General features: G+C 45.8%; 1 protein-coding gene across 26 annotated transcripts in view; it reads right to left on the minus strand.

The window, feature by feature from the left end:
* HDAC4 (histone deacetylase 4) overlaps positions 1–26,829 on the minus strand; it is a 182,875-nt gene that overhangs the window by 116,180 nt on the left and 39,866 nt on the right. For 23 of the 26 annotated variants that reach the window (XM_085553661.1, XM_085553651.1, XM_085553659.1 and 20 more), the window contains one exon: positions 6,229–6,300. The exons of the other annotated variants lie outside the window; for them this stretch is intronic. In XM_085553661.1, coding sequence (XP_085409787.1) covers positions 6,229–6,241 — 13 coding nt within the window. In that variant the 5' untranslated portion in view covers positions 6,242–6,300. The remainder of the gene's footprint in view (positions 1–6,228; positions 6,301–26,829) is intronic. 26 annotated transcript variants of the gene reach the window in all.

Here is a 26,829-nt window from a genome sequence, read left to right on the forward strand (position 1 = left end):
TAATCAAATACGAATGAATCATCCGATATGACAGAATTTCTTGAATGAAAAACAGATGGGGAAGTAGTAACAATTGAGTGGTTTAAGTCACAAGATATTCGTTAAGCCAAAGGAGTAGATATTTAATCACAAGCACTTGTTTTAAGTTAAAGGAGACACCAGCTTAAGGCGGACCTCAATTCAAGCCATTTAATAGGCAAATGACAGCTCAGCACCAACTGTAAACTTAAATGGGATCACTGCAGTGTGAACAAACTTATTACTCTGTATGTGATGCAGAGAACATTCTGATTGCACATTCACTTGGTGACAAAGCCACGGTCTGACTGCAAGAAGATGAGAAGGAGGTAGGAGAACTCTGAGAAGTTGGAGATTAATGACTTTGAAGAACAAGGACAAGGAAGGAGATCAATACTGGTGAGCTGGAGTGTTTGCATCTCTCAAAAGACCCAACCTGTTGAAGGTAATGTCCCTTCTTTTCATGGCCTGAACACTGAAGAAGTCCAAACAAATTTAAGCCATTACAAATTGGCAGCAGTCTCACATTATCTTGACCCAACAGCATTGCTGAGGTTTCTCATTTTGAAGTAACTAGGTTACGGTTTTTATTTATTTGGTGAACTCTATCTTCATCCAAATTATTCTGGGGGTTTGGAGTGGATGTTTTGAAGCAGGGGTAGGAAAAAGCAGCAGAGAGTAAAGGTGTATTTAAATCAATTAACAGCAACTCTCCAGATCAGCATCTGGACGATCTTAAAGCATCATTGCAAAAGCCATTCACCTGATATCCCTTCCGCTGCCCAAGATCAAAGCACAGCTAAATACGGTCCCAAAAATCAATATATGCTGGGGAAGAGCTTCTAGGATTTTGACAAATGTGTGTCGAAAGAGGCATTTCTAAAACCCCTGGAATGCACATGGCTGCTGGGCACAGACCTATGACATCTATTTCCCCCATAGCAATAAACTATACCTAGTTAATTTTGGCATAAAGCACTCCAGGGAACTCTGTAGTACAGAGAGCACCAATAAAAAAAGAACTCGGATCCAAGTAAACACGCTGCAAATGGAGCAGCTAATGGGCACAGCCACCTAGCAGGAATTAGGAGAAGCTGGTGGAAGAAGAGGACAAGGTAAATGAAGCCACTCCAGAATCCTTAACGGCCCTGGAAGAGAAACACACAGGTTGGTCTGCTCTCCAGATGAAACTAAATGTCTGTTATGAGCCATAGGGCAACAGTGTCACCGGGAAAGTATGATGGAAGAAGTAGAGAACAATAGGCTTCATCTTGATTTTCAAGCTTCTCTAGGGCTGCAGATCCAGACAAAACACACACAGACTGCAGCGCACACATGGAAAACACGATGCGGCAAAGGCACTGATGGATCACATCTGAAAAATGCAGCATTTTCCCCCAAGAAGTGCCTGATTCCATGATCAACTTTCCATGAAATATTTATCACTTTTCATTCATCGCACAGCACTGTTATTTTTAGAAGAGCTGGAGGCAATGGGAACAGATTACTGATTAACAATTCAAGGGAGCCTTTAAATGTCTGCTCATATCTTGCCATCTCCTCCTTCGCTAAGGAGTCAAAAAGTTTAATATAAATTCTGCCGTGCATCCAAAGGCTCTTCCCTCCCTCACCTGCTTTTATACGACAGCAAAGGCACAAAGCAGCCTTCCTCTCGGTGGGGGAAGCGAGAGAAGTACTGTGAAAATAACACTTGGTGAACATTCAGGGCCAAGCAAATCCAGGGAAATCTATAGTCAATTACTATAAACTTAAGCTTAACAAGGTGAGGGAAGAATAAAGAAAAGCAGCATGTTGAGTCTTGCGATAAAGCAGGCTTGCCTGCCAGTTACCTCTCATCAAAGAAAACAGCGCAGTGTTCACATACTTAAGATTTAACTGTTGCTTTCAGCTTTCAGAACAGGAACAAAGCATTAATTCATCCCACCTCCTCAGTTTAACAGCCTTTTCCTTGTGCTTAAGAAAGGAAGTGACGAACAGGTACTGACTGGGTACTACAGAGCAACTACTAAGGCTCTAATCTACACTGACCTGCAGTTTATTCACTGTCATAAGCCAGAGCATCTTAAGGGTGAAAATAAAATTCACCCACTAGGTCTGACACAAATAGCTGCAGCTAATAAATAAGCAAACAATAGGCTAACAGAAAGCTAATAGGCAAACAGTGATTTAATCTTAGCGTAGTGTTTTGACATTTAAATGCCTTCTCCAGAACTTGCTTCGCCCCCCCTTGTCAGACTCCATGGAGAACAGACTGGGTTATATTTAACTTTAAAGCCTTGGCCTTTCAGAACGTGAGCTGCCCTCCTTCAGCACCATGAAACTGCACACCATCCCCATTCTGACACGTCCTGGTGTGAACAAGGAGAAACAAGCTCCTGTCTGCAGAGGCACGAGCCTGTCGGGAGCTCCCAATCCTGACTGACCAGCAGCAACCCGGACCTGCTTCAAAGCCCCACCGTGCCACGCCATCTCGGTATCACTCTGAAGGAGCTTTTGAAGCAGACGTGCTATAGAAAGCAAGCAAATACATGAAAATGCAGCCTAGTGAGAGGGCATTCTCTTCCTTTGAAGGGATAAATTAACAAAAGCACGGTATTCAGCTCCGTTAGGCCAAATGAACTACCACTCCTTCCTCGTCAAGGCTGGGATTAATCTTGGATTTCAAAAGCCTGTAAAAATCGTGTAACAATATTAGTCCAGAAGCTCTCGCAGACCATTTATTCTCAGATACATCAGCACTTTTTCAAATGGATGTGGAAGTCAGACTGGATAATGAGACGCGGGGAGAAGCAAAGGAGACCGTGCCCTGGCTGCCCAGCATGGCGTGTGTGCTCACTGCAGCATCAGGCCCAGAAGAGCCCCAACCCACACGGGACAAGCAAAGCCCTGTAGGCAGGGCTGTGACATCCCCTGCTCATGGCTATTGCTACTGCTTCTATCACAGCTTGATCCAGAATACCACAAACACAGCCTTATGAAGAAAGAAAAATGCTCATTCTAAGTAATGAAATTATGCTTAATGATGATCACAGACATACAATGGCCACCCGTGTGCTCATGTATCTGAATGCCTTCTCTCCTGCTGACTGTGGTGTACCTGCAGTACTGACTGTACCTATGCAGTCCCTGCTCTGAATCTCTTTGAATTCTGCAAGCAAAAGTTAAGGAAAGACTAACAGCTGATAACCCTTTCCTACCCCAAGCCAAGCGTGCAGTAATATTCTGATGCTATACTAAAAGAAAGCAGCTGCAATAGGTTTTATCAAGCAGATGATAACATTCCTGAGCAAGATATAGGTTGTAGGGGGTTTGTCTTGTTTTCCTTTTACAGGCAACTAAAATTCAGAAGCACCAATTACAGACAATACATCTTTGAAAAGGGAAAATGCCCCTTATTGCTGACTGAGCTCCATTCTACTCAACCCCATTTACTCCTGAAGCAGTCTCATATAGATGCCCCAAACATCCAGTATTCTCGATTCACTTGAGATGCTGCCACAAGACAGGACAGAGCGCGCTCAGCACTTGGGTATTTTACATCCCTTGGCTATTTATTATTTTACAGAGAAGAACAATGAACACAGATCAGACTTCTCCTTTGCTTGGTCTGTGGCAAAGAGAAAACGTTTTGGTTTCCTATAAACTCACCACAATGATTTTATCTCAACTATAAATGCAATAGTGGGGATACAGGTTGCTCACCATCCCCTGCCACACAGCAGTGGGTTTGTTCATCACAAGGGCTACAAATCAGTTGCTTTACCACGAAGGGATTAAGTTTGGAGTGGAATATCCCAGGCCGTGACTGAGCATCTTCTTTCTCCTTAAGCTGTTTCTCAATCCCATTATTTCAGCCATGCCTGAGACTTGGAATAACACCCCACAAAACCAAATGCGACTTCCTTCTCCAAAGTGATACTTGGTATTTCTTTCCCTTTCTTCTCTCAGAAGGATTTGCAGCAAGCTTCCTATATGTAGTAATGACAAGAAAACATACAGGACAGTGGTTTGCCCACAGGGGTTATTCCATCAGCTCACTTCAGAAACTCATCAGGATACAGAGGTACAGGCACCACACCAGTGTCAGCGCTATTTGCAGGCACCACTCACAGGGTCAGTGCTAGTTCCTTGCCATTAAAACTCACCAAAATACCTTTCTGCTTTTTGCCAGACTCCACTTCCACGTCTTAATTAACATTCTGCCATTAAAACCTAAGATGGACGTTTCCGGCTCACATACATGCTGCAAGGCTGAGAAGATTCCTTCAGCAAAAACCAAGATCAGGATCCGAAGTGAAAATACCAGGGTGACTCTGCAGCTCAGAGCTGATGTTGCTGCTTCTGTAAGGTCGCTTTTTCATTCCCCTCCTCTCACAAGTCTCTCCTACCCTTCGTCCACCATACAGCCAGCTTGACTTAAGCTTTCAAGCATGAGACAGGAGCTCCTGTGGCTCAAATGCTGCTGGAAGTCATCTAACAGAGTCACTGCTGCCTTGTCTCACATTATGCCCGCTTCACATGAGCACAGCTCTCCATTGATGTCTAGCTTCTTATTTTTCAGTAGGCAGTGAGCTGAACTATTGAAAACACTCAAAATGCAGTACAAAAGGTAAGAATTATATGAAACCTGAAGAGTTCGCAGCCCTAAAAACAACCTTCTACCATCTGGGGATCGCAGATCACAACGAACTCCAGCATCAGGTTACCCAAGCCGCTAAACCAGCAGCATCCTTTATCCTGAAATACTTCTAAAGAAAATGTGAAACATTACAAGCAACAATGAAATCAATTCCAACATAGAGTGGAAGGGTAAAAGTCATCACACATTTATAATGCCGGCCATTGATCTATTTACTGGCAGAAGTGAGGAATGTGATTCCTCTTGTGCACTTAGGCAGGCTCATAAAATTCCACCTAGCACACAGATACGAAACGGGTAGGAAAATCTTTAAGTTGGACCTGCGTTATCAAGGAAGACTTAAAATAAGAATCTCTCTCAGGGTTAGGAAAATTTAACCTCCCTTGCTTGACAGACAAGCTCTGGAACACATGAGGTTTCTCAGAATGCAAAGCCAAACCTTCATAACTGGTAATGATGGTCTCTTCCGCCAGTGCAACAGCTCAACCTCCTTAAAGGTTTCCTTTCCCAGAAAAGCATTTAAGTCCACAAAAATCTAGGTTAGATCGCAGCCCGTTTCCCTCCTCCTAATCTACTGAAGTTGTTTTGAATATACTTCATTTACATTTTCCCAACTTGCATTACAAGAAGCTCTTACATCTTCAGCAAGATCTCTTCCTTAATACACAAGGACCCAAAGGGATTTTGGAAGGCATTCAAGGAGAGAAAGCTGGGGTTTGGGAAAACTTGAGCTCCTACCTGGAAAGCAGATGACTCTTCATATATCAAATCATCCCTAGTCTAAATATTCCTATCAGTATGCACCTGGAAACAAAACGCTTCTGGAAAAGAGAAGGCAGAAGTACAAAAGAAAGCAGGAGATTGCTTTTCACAACATTCCATGTATTCTGGATGCAAACAATTGCTTTTATTTTTTCAAGTGCTCTAACCGTAAGCCTTAAGATTTCTCCCCTCTGCTCTGCAAGAAGCAGCCAGCCTCCAAGACCAACACTGGCTGCTTTGCTTGCTTCACACCAGAAGGACAAGACACAGGAGACAGTGCAGCAGGATCATTAGGAGAGGGGAAGAAAAGCAAATAGCCAGGAGCTCAGCACGATACGCTTTGATCAGCCTAAGTTTGGCTCTGACTTTTTGCTCATTTTCAACACAAGGAGATTTTTCCTTAATAGGAGCAAAAACTCAGAAAACCTACTTCGGTTTGCAGATCTCCTTTTAAGCTGTGAAAACTCTCACAAGGTTCTGCTTTGCTCTGCAGCTCCCTTCTTTCTAAGGGAAATCGAGCAGCTCTGCCAGGCCAGCCTCCCCTTAGCTCCATGCTGAGGGTTGGGGCTGAGTTATTTAAGCCTCCCAAGACTGCCGCGCTCTGTTCTCCCTCCACTCCCAATCCCCACTTGCCCAGCCTGGGAAAGTCGATTCGTGCAAGTTCTGACACACTTTGTTCCAGCGTATTGCATTTGCATTCTGCTCATCCACTCGTAAAACAGATCTGCATACAACATTTTACTGCATTCCCAGAATAGGAGCAATGTTTAATAAAAGTTTCTTCTTACCAGAGCTGGGCATGTGGTTCACTCTAGGTGGATTCAACAGCTCTACTGGCTGGTCTCTGCCAGAAAGCCCATCTGGAAAGAGAAAACAAAAACCATCACAACAACTCTTTGGTTAGCTGAGCTATTTTAGACATTCCAAGCAGGAAAAATAAATATATAAGTCACTAACCAATCGGCAGCGCAAACCAGAAACACACAAGGAGCACAAATCAATAGAAACAAGAATATGAACAGGACAGCAGCTGCCTAACAACTGCTTCCACTGCAGCAGAAAATAAAAGCCACCGTAACCCAAACCGCGCTCGGGTCTTCCTGGTCTGTAAATCCAACTGGTAGTGCTCCCAGCTCTACAGGATAGGCACGGCGGCTGGTAAACCTTACCATGCAATAGCTAAACACCTATTCCTTCCTTCTTCAGGAGAACCGAGCAGAGTTAGGACAGAAACACATCCGAGGCGAAGCGAAGTTGAAGCAATGGTTACAGTGTGCCAGGGAGATGCTGAGGAAAACTGGCAAATCACTGCAGGAGATTAAAATGCGCAGACATACATAACAAGTCCCGTTTTGCATAAGTTTGGATTTCAGAAAGGCATTAAAAACATACTTTGTAAATGATATGCAGAAATCCATCTTGCTGAAGCAGTTCTCTATTTAAAATATTTCAAAGATTATATCTTGCATTCAAGTCGAGCTAAAAGAGAAGAACATGATCCCTACTGCTGTAGACTGCCAGACCAGATTTTCTACTCATCCACTCCCCTCCCATCTGCCCCCCCAATAGGAGCCGAAGCAAAAAAATGCTAAATTCAAGTAAGTGATGCTTCTCTACTGTGTGTTTCCAGCACTTCGGCTATGAATACTTGACTCCAGAACACTCTACCTCAGATCGGTTTGCTCCACTGTAAATACCCGCACCATTGGCAGTTGTGTCTCACTTGATCTCCTCTAACGTGTTACTGTGCTCAGCACAGATACCATCAAGCCAAACCCCGTCTGGAGACATCAAAGAAGCCACCCCATCTCTCAGTCAAAGCCAAGTTCAGTGCTGTAAAACATTACGCTGATGGTAGAGCATTTAAAAACAAAAAGCACACACAAGTAAATCACACTTTGTTTTCTCCTCCCCTGTACGCACCATTTCGGGCTCCTGGGCAGAAAGCACAGTTGTATCTTCTCCATCATTTGCATGGCTTTGCCTCCACTGCCAACATCCAAGCATTGGTGCTGCCCCAGGCAATAAGTAAATGAACCGAACTACAGCCACGCTGAGCTTTCCTTCCCAAGCAAGTAATTACTGTCCTGCAGATAAAGCAGGTTGTTCCCACCACACATTATTTGCTTTTGGATTGCCACCACGAGACCAAGAGCACAGCGGGGGCAGACAGCCTGTGTCCACAAGCAGTGGGACGTGCACAGAGCAGACCCAAGTGACTCAAGCCTTTATTCTGGTCTGCAGGTCTAAATACTCAAATCCAAACTAGGCAAGACAGAGGTTCTGTACTCTCTACACTGACTGACACAGAAGGGCTCCACCTGTAAGAAGGAAAGAGGGAGGCTTATCAAGATGAATACCATCAGTTTCTGTCTAAACTATAAAAGCTCTTCCCCTCTTCCTTTCCAAAGGATTCAGCTCCTCTCGAAGCTTCACCGTGCATTTCTAGAGACAGCTTTGGCAATTACAGAACTAAAAAAAAAAACAAAAAAAAACCAAACAGACAGAAGATGCTAAAAATATCTGTGCCACACACAGATCTCCAGTTTTGTCCTTGCTGTTGCCTGGAGGGGATCGCAAGGCGCTTCTGCAATGCTGAAAACCTGGGTAGGGATGGGAAGCAGCTTGTCTCACTGCTGCAGAAGGGCAGCAAAGAACGTGCACAGAGGGCAAGCAGTGCAATCACTGCTCAGCACTTCTACCAGCCACCAACTAGCAGTAACACAGCCGGCTTTCAGTAGCACAAAGCACATTACCTACAAAATACTTGCAGTCTCTCTACCAGACAAGTGTTTCCTAAGATACTAAAGAGTTGCCAAGCAAACGCAATCTTGAATGGGCTGTAGGTGACTCAGAGGCAGCAGCGCCAGGAAGAGCAAGCTGACCCAGCCATGTGGGAGCTCCGTACCCTGCACACAAACCCCAGGCTGGCTGCACATAGGAGATGCAAGAAGCGACACTGCAGATCGTCCAGCCCAAAGCCAGGCAGCAAGGAGATGTGCTGCAGCATCCAGCTGGTCTGCAAGGAGGCACACATCTCACTGATGGCACAGGTTAGACGGCATTTAGTGCAGCTCTGGTTTTCAAAGGGATAATTCTACTCACTAATTAATGAGATGAAGCTATTATTCATTGACAGGGACTTGAACATTTCATTTTTATCGCAGTCCGTCCTGAAGCGTTCCAAAGAGTTACTTTAAAATACATCCAGGTCACTTTCAGAAGAAGCTGGGGCTTGAAAAGAGCCAAAGACAAGATGGCTACAGTACACACAGAATAACAGGGAGAAACCTGCACAGATAAAAGCCTCCAGAAAAGATGAAGCAAAACGAACAACAACATCTAAGGTGAAACCAGATTAGACATGGGCAGGGAAGTGTGGCTTTATTCCTTCTCCCTACTAAAAACAGGGCAGATGATGATCGAAACAGAAGGCTGAAGCACTCAGCCCCACTTCTACCAGAAAACTGCATGCAGCCTTCCTATAATTAACTCTGATGAGTTTAAAAAAAAAATAAATGCAGGGCAGAACTGGAAAGGTTATTTAAATAGCTTTTCATGTATTCAGATCTTTAGGCCTGATGCAAATCAGCCGGGTCTACTTGAACTCGCCAAGCAAAGTGATGAACAACCAACAGTTGTCTTTAAAGACCTCCCAGAGAACAGGGAAACTCCTAGAGACACAGAGGCAGATTCTGAGGGAAGGTGGGAAACAATTACAGTCAATAGGTGTTATTTCTGTCTTCCAGAAAGAAAGGCCAGCTTCACATGGCAGCACAGAGACTAGCGTTGCCAATGGATGGAGGTGAAGCTTTTAGATTGGTTATACCCAGCATGGCATGGTAGTTCACTATTCAATGATAATACATTAAAGTTGCATTTAAATGTCAGACATGACATCACACCACAGAGGTCACACCTGGGAGCACGGCAAGAAGAATTCAACGCCAAATGGGGAACGGGTACAAGGTTTGATCACAACTGGGAAGATCCCTCCCACCTAAATAGCAATAATGGTTAAACTCCCAATTATGGGATGAGCAATACCCGGCCAAGTAACAATACAAACAAGAAAGAAGCACTTTGCAAACTGAGACTCCACAGCTTGGCAGCGATGCAGAAGACACAAGTTCATTCCAGGATGCATTAGCAAGGCACATATGCAAGACACGGGAGGTAATTACTCAGAGAAGTGACAGCCTGCTCGGCAAAAGCGCTGCCCTTGGTTTTAGAAGATGAATTGCAGGCAATCAAGGAGAAACCTCTGAGAAAACACTTGAGAAAAGTTGGCATCTAAGAGAATATCCCAACCACATCCTTTCAAGAGCGTGCATCCACATTTAAAATTAAGCTTCTGCTACGGTCTCTGCAGAGAAAAGGGATGTTTCTGGATCAATGACTCCTGAATTTATATTTGTCATCGAGCAAATAACTACCTTGCTCTCTTTGCTGCTTTCTAGCAAAGCTTGTCTTACAAAGGAGAGCAAGAGACCCACTTTCCTTCTCCCCAACCCCACAAGGATTATGCTTTAAGGTACAACCAACACTCAGACACAATACACAGAAATGCTCATAGGCATACGCACAGCCTCACGTCCAGCCTTACTGAAGATGGAGACCGACTTCGTAGGTGACAGCGATAGGACAAGGGGGACCAGTTTAAACTAAAAACTGAAGGTTTATGTTAGATGTTGGAAGAAATTCTTCACAGTGAGGGCAGTGGGCACCCCATCCCTGGAGGTGTACAAGGCTGGATGGGGCCCTGGTCTGTGGAGACAACCTGCCCACAGCAGGGTTGAGACTGGGTGAGCTCTAAGGTCTCTTCCAACCCAACCATTCTATGACTCCTTGATAAGAGCTCAGCATGCATGACCAGCACATTACAAGCCTGTAAGAAGAGAAGCAGGGTGGTGGCAGCTCCCCCTCCATCTGCATGCCGCCCTGCAACTGGAGAGGGCTTACAGCCAGCCCCAGCCTGCACTCTTTGCTGTGCTTCTCTTCCTTGCATGCGTTTGGTCCCAGCACAGAGCAGTGCCTGCCAGTTCACCTAACGTGGGTCCAGCCACTAACACAGATTCCTGCCTGGGAGACCAGCTTTAATTCAGCCTTAAAGCAAGCTTAGAAATACAAATTAAATCAACATTCCACTTTCACAGCCTGCATACAGCCTCCTCAGCACCAACTGTCACAGAGCTGACCCTTTGCACAGCGCTTGCTCTCCCAACCACAACGCTATACACAACGTGCAAGCAGTATTCATCTGCATTGCCTCTTGGGGGTGGGGTTCTGGTCAGAGGCTGTAGGGCTAAAAACAGGTATTGCTAACCTCACAGCCTTGGGATACCAGGTGACAAAAACAGAATAGCTTTGGAATAAGAGTCTGCCCCTGACCATTACGCACAGCCAGCTAGAACATCCTGACTCGCATATTAACAGCTGTGGTGTATAACAACAAGTTAAAATATTAGTAATGAGAATAGTAATTATCGTGGATGTATTATTTATTTGTCTACTCATTCGGAATTTACAGAGAGAAAAAAAAATAATCCTCAACATTTACAAGAAAGCAATTAAGGCAGCAAATGGATTATTTCTCTTTAAACCTATGAGAAAATGCTCAGCGCATATTTCCTCTCTAATTTGTCTGCACTCAAGAATCTATTTTTGGACGTCTCCCTAGACTGTATTGTAGCACCACATGTACTGTAATGGCATTTTAATTAGCCCAGAGAGCTGGAAGATGCACTGTGCATCCGAAAGAGAAGCAGCCTAACAAAATGAGAGCATCCTTCTCTTCCTTTCTTTGAGATTTACAGCAGCTATCAAGTCGAAATACCAATTATGGTTTCAATTGGAATTGACTGCAACTGCTATAAAAATCCACTGCATCGCAACAGCATATAGAATTGAGCAAAAATAAACGTAGTATTTAAGCACTGTTTACTCATACTTTAAGGGTGGATGGTAAAAATAAAATGCTACAGATACCTAAAGGAAGAACAAGGGATTAGAGCAGAGGAGACAATAAAAGTATTTTAGAGTTGGGCTATAAGTATGCATGGCCTGCAAGCATAATGAAGAAGCTACCCACAGAGATGAAAGCCCTATTTACGTAGGGCTGGATTTGCTTTATTCTTATTTTTATTAGCTCTAATGCTCAAGGTTAGCCACCTTCCACTGCCAGCACGTGGCGCAGTGCAGAAACACCATCAGGTCTTGTATAAAATCTTGCTTCACTGCTTTCCTATGGAGAACCCAGCAAGGAGACACCCAGCAGATCTCCCTGATGTTAAGGTAGAAACAGCACTCAAATAACCAGCATGAAAAGCAACCTTGAACTGATTGCCATGAAGCCAAACAGAGAAGATGTGAAGCGATGCTGGGGTCCTCAGGGTGTCTATAGACGATGTACTGCTTGTCAAGAGCCAAACTATAGAAGTACTGTGATCTGCTTCTTTGTGCCACTGTTTACTTCAATCCCTTGCTGTGAGATATTCATATTTCAGCTTGTTTTTCATTGCATTCTTCTGTATCAATTTTCAAAACCAATGACGAACAGGAACCAACCCATTCTGGACAAGCTGGAGCATGCACCTGCACTAGAAGCAAAGCGGGCATCCTACACCCTGACTACTTGTTGCATGCATGCTGGCAGGCTGAGAGATCACTCAGTCTTACAGGCAGCAAAGCAAGATGGAAAACCAAGCACAAAAAGCTTACCTGTTCCTGCTCGACACCAAGCACTTACCCAGCCAACACAGCCTACCCTAAGTCGCACTAACCACCACTTACAGCATTCGTTTGTTCACAAACACCCTCCTGATTCCCAATGTGTGAGCGGCTCAGCTTCCCTGTGAGACTCAGCACCTCCTGCACGTGGTCAGCCCAAACACCCGCCGGTTCTGCTCTTCAGTTACAGGCAGAAGAGGCTGCTATTATATTTCATACACACAGCTGTAGCCAAGCACGCGATACCAGGAAAGCGCGGCATCAGATTCAGTTCTATTTTTGGCTTATCTTACCAACCATTTCCTATAGGCTCTCTTCTGCAGCCGTCCATCCCATGCTCCCACCAGCCTGTGCTCCTCCTAGAGAAGGACAGAAGCTCAGGACTTCCATGGGGAATGAAAATGGAATGTAGCTGTGCCCATGTCCTCAAGGTGGAGGCTGCCGGATCCCGCTAGGGCCTGACACTGACGGCTCAGACACGGTGCTGTGTGCAGAGCCAAGCTGGCACCCTGGCACAGCATCTCCCCGTTATCCCAGCCCTATCTGACGGGAGGTCAGCTACTGTCAGCTGCAGACACCAGGAAAACTGCCCCAAGATACCTGTTCCTGAACACACCACACTGGTATCTACCAGCTTTAGACAATCCATATGTAACAACGTAGGGCCAATTCATGTTCAGACTCCTAAAATTTGCAATTCAGATAAATCCCAGAAGAAAGGAGAAAAAAAAAGACTACCATTTCAAGCTATCTAAAAGTAGGTTTTACTTTCACAGACTCGGTGGTACAACAGTATCCCTGCCTGCAAAGAAGGAGCTGAGACGATGCTGTTTATTACTATAAATACATGCCTAGATATTTTCCCTGGCACGAAGCACTTTGATTATACAGGCAAGAGATTCATCAGCCCTTACAGATAGCTCCATCCCTCCTGCTTTTACCCTGCCAGCGAGCACACACTGCTGGCAGGAGGGGAGGAGGGTGCAATCTGCTGCCATCTGCAGGGGGCTGCCATCTGAAGAGGTGACTGTCCTCAAGAAATTACCATAGTCCAAGTACTGAGCTTAAATGTGGAACATAAGTTCAGCCAAGCATCTCTTTCACGGACCATTCTGCAAAGCGTTCCCTGTTAACTGTATGGTGACTTAGGGAGCAAAACTCCCCATCCTAGCTAGATACAAGAAGATGAAGCCAATCTTCCTATAGGAGATCCCCGCTGCCAATGCAAGGTGCTAAATGTGCTCAGACAGATGCCATGAGCTCCAGCGTACCAGAAAAGCAGAACCCGTGCAGCAGGAGAGGTGCTGCTGGCTCTGGGCCATTTCACAATCATCCACTATTCAGAGCATAACAATTCACGTTTGATAGCTATGAGTTCACAGATAATAATGCCTCCTCTCTCACAACTAATATTTAAGCAGGTTTTAAAATATGATTGGTGACATAAAAGTGAAGCCATGGGGGGAAAAAATACCCAACACCTTGAAATTATCTCCCATTCTCTGCAGAAGGAGACCTAGGAAGCACATTACAAAGGCAGGAGAGAAGGCTGAACAACTGGCTTCAATGGAAGACACCCAGCTAAATGACAATTTGGGTCTTCCACAGTTTCCAACGGGACTCCAGCCCCAACCCACAGACTCCCATCCCAGCCCTGAAAGAACGAAGGTGACTGCTCTGAGACCTGCATTAAACACTGGGTGCTGGCACAACTCAAGACACCATGTCAGAATTGCTTGTGACTGCAGCTTTGTATCCAGAAGCCTCCTCAAAACAAGCTGCAAAACCAGGAAGAGTGTGATGTACTTTCCTTTTATTCCTGCATTGGCCTGCATAAATTTGCTCACCTGAAGAAGTAAACTAACGAGTCATATTGCATTCACTGTCTTCAAGCTAATGAGCTACAAGGAGGGGGAAAAAGGTTGTCTCTTTAAAGGGGGAATGGATGGCATTCTACTTGCACAAAGTAACACTGGCCCACACCACTCAGGACTTGTCCATGAAACTATTTCCATGGCAATCTGCATCCAAAGGCTCTGAGCATTTCCAAGCAGTAAAAAGGAAGCAATAATAATTCCTCAGCAACCCATGACACCAGCGCTTTCAACAAGCAGATGAATGTGGGGAAAATTCCTGGATGGAGCAGAGGGCAGGGGAGAAAGGAGGCAAAGGAAACTGATGGTCCCTGGACACTGGCAATGGGATCTAACCAGATGCTCCCCCGCCTCACAAGCTGCGGCTCCTGAGGTGCATGGCAGAAGTGGAAAGAGCAGAGGAAAATAAGGACAGTTCTTCACTGAGGAAAATAAGTACAAAGGCATGGAAACAGACCTGTCAGCTCTGCTTGTAATTCCAAGGGGGGGGTGCATAAAAGTTTAAGAAATTAGCGTACAAAGTTTAGATAATTCCTTCTGCTCGCTCCTGTGAGAGACCAAAGCAGCACCTACCAGCACAAAGAGCTGCGGCACCAGGAGCATGTAAAGTAACAGCCTAAGCAGAAGGAGCAACCACTAATCACTGGGTTTTTAATTGCTAAGAACAGAACTTAAATGACACGCTTTCACCTGCTGTTCCGTACCGCTCCAGGATTAGGATTTTGGATGTTGGTAATTGAGACATCCTGAATCCAGCCCTGAGATTGCTCTGACACACGGGCACTGCAGTAAATTCACACCAGAAGGACAGAGGATGCTGGGACACAGGTGAGCTTCTTGGTCTTCGTAGGAGAGGTGTTCCAATCCTGGGAGCATTTTTGCGGTCCTTCTCTGGATATGCTCTAACAGCTCCACATCTCTCATGTACTGAGGACTCCACATGTGGAACCAGTATTCAAGTCAACTCAAAGCGCCAAGTTCTGTGTAAGTTCAGAATGAACTCAGGCTCTTGGTATCAGGGCTGCAAAGGTGATCCTTCCTCCTCCATCCTACGCCAATGGCAACGCTCCAGTTGCTCACTGCTGTAGTCAGCTGGAGGTGTGCAGCCAGGGAGGAACAAGAAGGTAAAGAAACATCACCTCCAGCTGACTACAGTGATGAGCAACTGGAGGATCCACCATGCTGGCATCGTTTCATGGAAGCTCAGAATTACTCCTTCCTATATGGATTTAACTGAGCCAACACTCAAGAGGAATTCACATCAGCTATATTCTGTGCCAGAATTTCCATGATAAACAGGACAAAATAAACGTAAAAAGAACATTAACAAGTATTACTTGGTCCTTCCTTTTGAGCCCATGAGCTTTTACTTGCAACATGAAATCTCACAGAGGATTAAAAAGTAAAGAGCATCAAACAACCCCACGGACTGCATCTGTATAAATGCCACCAGCACCTACATGAACATAGCACTCAAGGTCTGTCCAGAGACCGTGGTAATGACGTAGTAAGAAAACTCAGGAGATTGTTAACGTCAAGATGAAGTCCAAAATCCACAGGGATTTCTTTGAACACAGAACCAGGTGGCTGCATGATGAAATGTATCTCATGTATTACAAAAGAAACAAAGGGTTTCTTTACAAAAAAACACAGATGACAGAATGCTGAGGTTGGTCTGTAGACCATCCAGTTCCAACCCCTCTACCATAGGCTGGTTGCCACCCACAAGGATCAGGGTCCTGGAACCAACCCAAACACCATGCAAAAGGATGCACTGAAGGTCCATAAGAGCAGATGCAAAGACCCAACAGCCTGCGAGCCAGGCAAAGACTTGTCAGGTTATCGCAGGGGCCTTTCCAGTCCTCTTATCATTCCCTCCAGGACGCTGTATTAAAGGTAAATGAAAAACAAAAATGAGAAGCTAATTCCAACAATGAAATGAACATTAAGTTTCAAAATGGAACTTCCCATGCAATCATGGTACATTACTGATGTTTTAGTTTACAAAGCTCATTCCACACTTCAGTAGAACCCAACGCTGACTGATGAGCACTGATAGTACCAGGCTCTGGGTTGGACTAGCCCAATGCAGGTCCAGCCAAGCAAAGCCCAGCAGGCAGCCTGCACAGAACCTGCGAGCTGCTAGAGGAAGGGCAAGCCCACTATTGGAGCTATGGGGAATTAACAAACACAGGCCCCACCACAAGCAGGAAATTCAAAGCCACAGCTAAATAAAGCAAAGACTGAGAGTTGCAAGCAATGCAATAAGGCTGCTTGTCAAAACAACTATGCCAAGAAGTTTCATCATTCTTAGTAATCAGAAAATATCTGAAAATCAAAACTTCAGCAAATGGGGGTGTGGGGAAACCCAAACGAACTGCTCACAGCACTGAGGAACAAGGTAAGCACGGCCATGCAATGCTCTGCTCCTGGAGCTGTTGGGCTGTTCCCTGTGCTGTGATCCCACGGACCCAACAGTGTGTGGAGCAGGCAATGCCATCAGGAGCTGATCCACAGCCTCAGAGGCAGCAGAACGGCCCAGGGGTGAGTTCACATTTGGAAAAGGCACAAAACAGATCCACGCCTGCTCAGGGATGGAGGAAAGCTTGTTATTTAAGGTCCATAGATATAGCGCATCAGGACTCCACGTGGCTGCTGCTCCCTTGGGGCCCTGCTGCAGGAGCTGGGCTGTCCCTGCGCCTGCTGGAGGACAGGAGCTGCCTGCCTGGAGCATCTGCTGCCAGCACAGTGCTCACCTGGTTACCCTGAACACGTGATCCCACCTGTACATTAGGTAAAGAACAAGAACCAAGCCCCAGCTGCAAAGCTCTGTACCAACGCTCAAAGCCACACATCTGACACAGCTTAGGCCAACAGGAACACCCCTCAGTGCGCTGCTTATCCTGTCAATGGGATCCCATCAGTAAAGCAAACAGAAGCAAAAACAGTCCCAGCTCTTACAGCTCCTTCCCTTCCCCTGCTATGGATCCGGCCTCTCGATTCGCCCTCCGTTCAGAAATCCCTGAGTAATGCTGGAGAAGTCCTGGCTGCTTTACCTCCAATCACTCCCCAGTACCCAAGGCTTGCACACAAAGAGCTTTCTCTGAACATATTGTTCTCAACCTACAGTTTAAAATGCAGCCATGGCCCTGCGCTGCTGTCATCCTGTATCCCTGTCTCTGGCACACGGAGGTTTGACCTTTTCAGATTCACATTTACAACGTGCAGCGGCTCTGCAAGCTCTGTTACAGAGAAAAATGAACCAAGAGGAATTTCTGGAATGATGACTGGACTGCTACTGTTTCCTAGGGCAAAACACACATTGTTTTGCATTACGACGAGGAGGAGATGGGATGCGTTAACAGAGATGGGTTAAGTGGCACCCCCAAGCATCTTCCCACACACCCCCATACCCAGACATGTTATGCTGTTGAGTTGGAAGGGACCTTTGAAGGCCATCTGGTTCAATGCCCCAGCAATGAATGGGGATACCCACAGCTCCGTCAGGTGCTCAGAGCCCCATCCAGCCTGACTTTGAGTGTCTCCAATGATGGGGCATCCACCACCTCTCTGGGCAACCTGTGTTAGTGGAAGAGCTAAAAGCTAGCCACAAAAATGCATGTTAATCTTCCTTCTAACTAAAGCAGCACCTCGTGTTGCAATGTACATGGCCTGGAACAGAGCTGCTGACCCTTACGTGGGAGCCTTGAGACCTCAAGGAAAGCTCCAGGCAAAGCAGTACTCAGTTCAAGGGCTGAGGCTTCCTGAAGCTACAGGGCTGCGAGAGTGTTTAATTCTAGTGTTCTGAGCCCATTATTTGGACCCTACCTGCAATGTAGTAAATGTGAATGAGGTTGCAAAGTGCAGGGGTTGAAGCACAGCAGGCAATGACCTCACGCAAAGAGTTGGAAGGCAGGAGAATTTAGAAAGTCGGGCTGCAGTTAAACCCTGATGTATGATTCACTGTCAGTCTTTAAAAGAATGCCTGCAATTAAGCTGTGTTAATGATTAAAGCAGACTAAAAAAAAAAAGAAAAGCATACAGCTCCATCATTTTGGATGTTATTCCCAAGCTGCGAGGCAATCACCTAATCACCTTGCTTATCAACACTGGAAAGTAAGTAGTTTGCTCCAGTACTATTCCCTTTGAAGACAAGCGCTTTACCTGAGTTAGGAGGCAAACTGGGAAGCAAAGGTACACACAAATAAAGCGTGCATGGCACAGCAGCAATCCCCAAAGCAAAAAGCTTCATGTGTGGCTTTGTCAGGCCTCATTCAGTCTGCAGTTTGCACAGATGCACCGACAGACACAGAAGATGAGGGGGGAAACAACACTGCATGGTGGGTTTGTTGGTCTGTGGGGGAAAAGGCTTCTAGTGGAGCTCTGCTGCTCCATGAGTGTGCCCAGTGAGCTCCTGCTGTCTCAGCAGCAGGCTGCAGCAGCTTGCCTGCAACACACCTCAACTGGAGACTGAAGCCATATAAGATGGGTCTATTTTTACTCCTGTGGACACGATTGTAAATGCCTTACAATGTGGTGGTTTTGTTACTCATAGAATACTATTATCTGTCCTCAAAAGGAGATGCTATGTATAAGAGAAAGAAGGACTTTGAACACAGTTTGGAAACGCACAGATCAATCAAACAGGCTCTTGTTTACCAGCACTGGAGGCATTTCCCCTTTTAAGGAGGCACAACATTCAGTCCATCTGCATAATCACAGAATGGCTTGAGCTGGAAAGGACCTCAAAGCCCATCCATTTTCTACCCCCTGCTGTGGACTGGCTGCCCCCCATGAGCTCAGGCTGCCCAGGGTCCCATCCAGCCTGGCCTCGAGTGCCTCCGGGGATGGGGTATCACAGCTCTGGGCAGCAGAGCCAGCTCCTCACTGCCCTCTGTGAGAAGAACCCATGGGGACATTACAGAGCTCAGGATTCAGCCTTGGAAGGACATCAGATCCTATGCTGCCAGCACGTAAAAGACCATAGAAATGTAGGTAGTTATCTCATAAAACCTGACTTCACCCATAAAACTCCACAAAACAGGTAGCACTGCCTGATGGATTTTGTGTCGACTTCATACTGACAGGTCTGAGCCCAGAAGTGCTGTTTGCAAAGAGTTTAAAACAAAACACCACACACAACAGAAGATCCTTTCATTGCACTAATGCTGCCGAGCCACCCAAGCACAAGGAAAGCTGGGGAAGTAAGTGAGAAAACATCCCATAAAACTTCAAACTGCAGCTAGAGCATAACAATATCCTGGAGGATTTAATAATTTCCACTGAACTCAAGTGAATAGAAAGATTAACTTGAATTTCCACTGAATTACAACCAAAAGCTTTTCCCCTGGTTCAGGATGGAAATATTTCCCCCTCCTACTTTCTCAGCTTGCTTTGGATACAGCTCCAAGTGGAGACAAGGCACAGTGGTGCCAAAACTTGAGCACTGTTTGACTGATTGCATCTTCCCTTTGCATTTGGCCCTCGCTGGGGCTAATCCCTCCCTCAGCTCATTGGCTGGACCACAATCCACTCCATCAGAAAGCAGCTGTTGGATAAGACCTGCACTCCTTGACATTTCAAAGGTTCTGTGGGTACAAGACATTTGGAGGTAGACCATCAAGCTGGTCACATGCAGCCTTAAAAAACACCAAGCCTGCACTATGCTGTTTTTATGTCTTCCCTTTTCCAAGTCCAAGAACAACCTCAGCTTCTTCAAAGCCTTTTGCAGCACGCTCCGCTTTTACTCACTCATTAGCCTTAAGTGCAGCCATTTGCTAATTTCGAAATGCAGTCGTTCATAAATCAAAGTTCAAAAGGTGCTTCAAAACAATTCAGTCACTGCAGCTGGTGACCGCTGATCTTTTCAGCTCTGGAAATACCCTTCTAACGGCAGCATCATCCTAAGCACCTTACCAAGAGAACTCCCTGGTTTGGGGCTTTATTAGAGGCAAAGACAGGTGGCCAAGTGTCAGTGAGAGCATTGATGAGAGCACTGTGACCAACCACACAGCTGCTGGGCATCCACAACAACCCACACTAGAACTCAGAAGGGACCCAAAGAGGGACTGTCTCGCTCAGATTGGTAGGCAAGGACATTTCCAATGTCCAACTAAAAGGAAGCCATATAAGCGCCAGGTGAAACAAGTGCCTCCCAACCATGTGATGCAAGACCTTCCCAAGGAGCTCCTGAGGCCCACCTGGGTCTAACACTAATCTGCTCACAGTTCTTATACAAAAGCTCTGCTATACAGAAGTGGTTATCCATGACAAAACACAATGACCAAGGAGATTTCTTCTTAAAGTTCTGCTCCTTTAGCATAGCAAAATTGGAAGTTTTCACTTAAAAACCCCAAGTAAAGAAAGATACGGTTCCCACACACACCCCAAACACCTCCTCCCATGTACCTTCACTCAAATAAAACCAATAGTGCTGTCAGCAGGATGAGGGAAGCATTCATCCCCTTGTAGATAGCATTGATAAGGCCACACCTTGAGTACCACGCTCAGTTTTGGACTGCTCACTGCAGAAATAATCACTCTTTCTGTCTCTATCCATAGCACATGAAGAGGAAAAACAAACCAACCAGTTTCACAGTCACATAACTCACAAGCATGGAACAGCCCTTTGCCACCACTGTGAACATGGACCAAAGAACTGACCAAGTCCACCAGCATCAGGACACTGAAGAGGGATGAGGACAGCCATTGCTAAAGAAAAACATGATGGTGATTAGGAACAGGAGGGCCCTCTGCAAAGCTTAAGGTGGCTGCTTCCTCCCTGCCTCCAAATAATTGTATAGATGCTACCAACTGCTATGCTGTAAATATATGATGCAACGAACCGAGAAAGCAGGTTGAAAGTAAAAGCATTTAAAAGTGTTTCAATTTTGTTGTTGTTTTATGTTTGTGGGTTGTTGGTTTGTTTGGGGTTTTTGTTGGGGGGGGGGGGGAGGTTGGAGTTGGCTAAAATGAAGTGCTTACTGGCAGCTCTCAGCGTTTGGTAATTACATCTTATCAGTCATCTTCTTCCCCTCTACAGGCAGCCAACGCCATCCCCAAACCCAGAGGAAGAAGCAAGCAGGTCCTAGCGTTTATCTCCACAGGGAGGCAACAAGGCTGTCCAAAAACAGGTCAGTTAAAACCAGCTGAAAGTTAATATTTACAAGTCCAGATGAGTCAAACACAGAGGGGAAAAAAAACCCACCGCGTGCTCTCTAGTGTTTTATCAACATTTGCTGATTTACTTTAAAAGTTGGGTAGAGTATGAGTAATTAATAGACTGCTGTACACCCATATGCTGCATCTGCTATAACAATTTATTCCTATAGTTATTTTATTACTTTCTTTGGGAGCTGAATGAGATAAGGATCAGCATCCTGACACTTGGAAATGAGCTCTTTTCCATGGCTGTCAGAAGGAAAGTGGGAATTAATCCTCTAATTTCATTCTAAAAACCAGCAAGATCAAATTCAATGAAGAAAAAAAATATCGTTTCTCCATTTGTTAAGAGGGGAAAGAAAAGTGTTTGGAAGAGCAGTGGCCTTATTATGCTGGCAAGCCTACAGCCCATGAGATCAATGTTTTGATGAGCACAAGGACTGGTGCCAGAGGGGGACGGGAAGGAGGAGAAAAGACTTCAATGGGCTGCAAGTGCAGGGAGAGCAAGAGGCCGGGAGGATAAACTAGGATGGGTAGGTTGAGGAAACAGGGAAGCAGAGTGCAGTTATAGAGCTATAGTGAGGAGTAGGGGATCTCACAAATAAATTCTGTAGGCTGGGAGAAAATGGCTGCTCTCATCTACAAGGGCAGAAATATTAGCAGGGGGGTTAAGCCAAGGAAGGGAATTGACACTGCATGAAATGAAACAGCACGGACCTTGGTGCGCCTAACTTCGAAGGTACACCTTCATGAAGGGGGCTTCATGGGGTCTCCCACCCCATGGCTGAGTTTGCCATACAGATTTATTTCTGGGCTTGCAAATTGCTTCGAGGTGGCAGCTCTGCTCCAGCACTGACATCCCTGGCTCACAGTCCTGCTGCAGTCCTGGTTTCTAGGTCAGGAAGCACAGAGTCACTGCCTGAAAGCAGAGAGCATTCTGGAAGAAAATACTCCCATGTTTGGAGATGTGGAAAGGTGATTCTAGCAAGCTTAGCTTTATTGAAGCCCTTCTGATCTTACAAATGAACAACTGAATGTAAAGACAAATCTATATCCTTTTAGAGAAAACATTGAGGAGTAACCGTGGGGGAAAAAACAAAACCAAAGAAACAGCCAACATAAACCTGGGCACATAAGTCTCTCCTATTTGAGCCCAAGATGACAATCAGCTCACTGATAACCCAGCATGTCACTAGGAGGGAATAGCAGCTCTCCATCTCTCACCATAACCACAGCTCCATCCCCAGACCCTGAGCACCCACCACCGAGTGTCAATTCCAAAGAATCAGCTCGAAGCCATCGCTCACACACTCGCCTGGGTCTTGTGATCCCAAACTGCGAACAAAGCCTCTCTTAAATGTGGTTTGATTGACGCAAATCAAGAGCTGAGCGGGTGATTCATAGTTGTCAGACCGTAACGCTCGCATAAAAACAGCATGTGGACAAACTTGCTGATGCACTCAAATGCTCTGCACGTACCCTGAGAGGCAGAGCCCAACACAGACCTCTCCATAACGTCATTTTCAGCCCCCCTCCTCCCCTCTAGGACAGCACTTGGATTTTCCTAGGTAACAGAAAGCATCACAATAAATCTCCAAGCATAGAGTGTGCAAGAGGCATTTTGCTGTGCTTCCCTACAGCTTGGCAGGAAGTATTAATGCACTGAACAGAGCAAAGACACAATCCAAGCAGAGCTCAGGGATAGCCCATAACCACACCCCAAGCATTTTCTGCAGTTGGACACAGTTGCCACAGTGCCAGCCACGCATTCCGACCTTTCTATTCCCACTTGCAGACTACTCCCTTTTCCTTCAAGGTAGACATTTTTGCTTCATTCTCCTTTCCCCTTCAGGGTCATAAGGAAGATCCAGGCAACTACAGACTATCAACTTGATCTGGGTGCCACAGATTGTCACAGAGCAGATTATCCTGAGTGCAGTCACGCAGCACATATGGGACAACCAGGGGATCAGGCCCAGCCAGCACAGATTAACAAAAGGCAGGTCCTGCCTGACCAACCTCACCCCCTTCTATGATCAAGCGACCCACCTGGTGGATGAGGGAAAGGCTGTTGACACAGTCTATCTACTCTTCTGCAAAGCCCTTGGCACAGCTTCCTCCAGCAGAATGCTGGTAGCCCATGGCTTGGACAGGTGCACTCAGAAATGTTTAGAGGATGAGGCCCAGAAAGTGGTGGTGAATGTGATGCAATTCCATGCCTTCTTCACCCACACAGCAGCCCAGCTGAACAGCCAGCTCTCTAGAAGGAACTTACATGGAAATTTATACCAAAAGCACGTTTCCAACTTCAACAACATCACACTCAGCCCAAACGTAGGACCAGAATCCTAGTGCATACAAAAGCAGCCAGCCCTTAAATGGGGTCTAAGAGAGGTGCAGCCAGGCTCCACCCTTTCCAATCACACAGCTGAACTGCCTTCACCTGCGCTCCCAGGGCTGACCCAATCCTTTCCCCAGGTGCTCCATCAGTGTTTCAGGCCATGACTCAACAGCTCCCATACAACGGCACTGCGGTCCTACATCTCCATTAGCACAGCTGGGACCAGCTTAAAGAAGCCTTCCCACCCACACGGGACCAATGGATCTACTCACCAAGATGGAAATAGGGAGAGAGGTGCAGAAACGTAGGAGAAAATTTGTCAGAAGGACAAACACCATAAAACAGTGAATTACAGCACATTTAACACCACATCACCGAAGCGGCCGGCCCTCCTCAGTTTCTAGTTTAGTCATCATTTGAAAACAAACGCAACCTAAAGCACAAAACCCTAATGAAATTAGCTGATGAAGCACAGCAGCGTGTCGCTGGAAAGGAAATTAAGAAGCTAATCTGACGCGGTGTTTCTCGGTATAAACACACACACACACGGTCCCATGTTGGCTTTAAGCACTCTGTCAAACACAGCCACCAGAGCTGAACTGCCTCGAGGCTCCAGGTATTACAAGTAGTGCCTAAAAACCTTCTGACAGCTCATGCATTTCCAAAGGCCCCTCAATAAGTACAGCTGCAGGTAATGAGGGGCTATGGAAGAGCAGCACTGCAGCAAGCCAGAGTTCCCACAACCTCAAGAACTGGTAGCTTTAAATTTAGGGCCTTCCACCTACGCTCACAAGCCCCCTTCCCTACTTTTACTAAGAAATCTGACTGATTGCAGGATTTTTTAATATCTTTTTAAAAGCAGCATTGAGTTCCCCCTTGCTATGAGCAGAACACTGAGCACCCATGCAGCCATGGCAGGGTTTGCATCCTATTACACTGCTGCCCAAGAACCTGGCAGGCTGCGCCTTCAGCTGTGCTCTCCAAACAACAGATTGCCTCTTGTTGTGCTGGCCAAGGGAAGAGAGGAAGGGATTTTCAGCAGGATGCTACCAGCAGCTGTCTGAGAGTGTCAGCAACTGGAAGCCAAAGCGTGCTCTCTTAAAATAGAGGAGAGGGCAGCAGCAGCACGCCGAGTGAGGCGGGACAAGGTGACGGACAAGAACACATCAGTGCTATCCAACATGGTCCCTGCAGGATGTTTCTATAGCTCCTGGGGCCAGGGCTTAAGAAAACAGCAGTGTGACTAATATATTTAGGAAGTCCAGAAACTGTAGCTTGTGTTGTTTTTGGCTTAGTGAGGCGAAATCAGCTTTAATGACGACCTGCAGTCAGCTCTAGAACTTTTCTTTCTTCTTTACTGACATCCATGACAAGAGTTTATTAGCAGGGCTGAAATTAAAAACAAAGCATCTTTCCCTGCTGTGAAGGGAGCGTGAGCATCCACTGACATCCTGTAAAAGGAGACCAAAAAAAGCAATTCCATCACCTCTTTGTATGTCGCTCCTCCTAACATTTCACATTGAAAGTTGTATGCTTTGTACATCCATGACTGTGGGGTTTATCACAATCAGGATTAACTACTGTGGAAAATAATTGCCTTAAGAGGAAAGATGTGTTGTTCTATCACTGAAATTATGACTTACAGCTTAAGCTCCGAAAGTACCAACCACGACACAAAACAGCTTGAACTTAGTAAAAAGATTATGGCCACAAGTTGATAAGTGGGGGAAAAGAGCTGTCCTGTTTATTTCAAAGAAGGTTTCATTTCTAACAGAGCTTTTCCTGTTTTTAAATACTGTACAGTAATAATCTACCTTATTCTCTAAAGTACCTCCCCCTTTTCCAATCTCGACTGTTAAATAAAATAAGAAGACAGCAAACTACAGCACATGGAGAGTAATGTGGTTGGGGGTTTTATTTATGTTTGTTTGGAACAACCTGGGTAGCTCTTACAGCTTGTGAATAACGGGGACATTTGCAACCCTAAGTCACTCAACAGCGTACTGCGTAACAATGGGAAGTACATTCAGAAGGCAGGTCTTTTTCAGGGTGTTCTCTCCTCCACTTCCCTACATGAACATGAGGAATTAGCAAGAACACACTGATCAGAAGTGCAGAATGAGGGGTATTCAGTGCCACGTGAGAACAGCAGAGAAGGTGATGGATGGAAAAGACACTGCGACAAAGGTCTGTGCTTATACTTCTAGAAGAGTTTCACATCAATAGCTACAAACAACCGACTCCAAAGCAGAAGGATGTTGTTTCAGAAGTGTAAAGCACCTTCGAGGCTGCTCAGTCTCTTCTCTCTGATGTTAGAGAACCTCAATTTTAGATGGGAGAAATAATAAATAACAGCCGCAGAAAGGAAGCTTGTTCTCCCTAAATCCCCAGGCTCCTACTACTGGGAAGGGAAGAATTCAAGCAGCTGAACCTGCAGCACAGAAGGACCTCCCTGGACTTCCCAATCCAATGGAAATGTTCACTTAGGAGCCGCTCCCCAAATCCCAATTAGGGGAAATAAAACATTCCCTTTTACTGGAAGTGAGCGCACACAGAGGCCTTGACACGGCTGCCAGTATCTTCATCTGGCTGTAAAAGCTCACAGTGCGACTGAGGAAAAAGCAAGCCCTGCTGCCTGTGTAATGAGTTACCAGGCTATGAGGAAAAATAGGATGAAGCAACAAGAAATCAGGGATGGCCATCAATGCCATGGCTCAAGGTTGCAATACCTCGACTCCTCTGTGCTTTGTGTAGCTGGAACACCTTGTACTGGTTTATTTTTTGCATGCCTGTCAATGAATTCATCTGATAGAAGCTCGCTAAGTGACTGCCGTGTCTATATACATCTCGGGATCTGACCTCAAGCATGCTTTTGACACGTGCAGCTTCAGCCATGCTAAGTCATCAGCCCTGAATAAGGCAGAATGGTAAGAGTTTTCCAGATGCACAAGGAACCAGCAGCTCCAGGAATCCCCTGGGAGCTCTGGCTGATTGGGATTTGAGAAATTAAGATAATCTATTTGGCAGTTAGGGGAAGGAACTGAGGCGGTCACCTGGGTTGCTTTCCCTGCAATGCTGCTGCTTGGCAGCCATGCACAGCTCAAGGTGCAGCAGCACAGCAAAGTGAGTGACTTGTTTTTGCCATCACCGATCTATACAGCACGGATTACACAAACAGTTGCTTCTTGCTCATTTCCACTCCCCCAGCGTCTCCCCTGATAGAAACGTGCTTGTCAATACAGCAGCTGCCATCAGGCAGCAGAGCTGTTAGCAGCTGCAAGGTC

Source organism: Coturnix japonica, chromosome 7 (assembly GCF_054131305.1).
Source record: "Coturnix japonica strain WE chromosome 7, WE-NBRP24, whole genome shotgun sequence".
Taxonomy (NCBI): domain Eukaryota; kingdom Metazoa; phylum Chordata; class Aves; order Galliformes; family Phasianidae; genus Coturnix; species Coturnix japonica.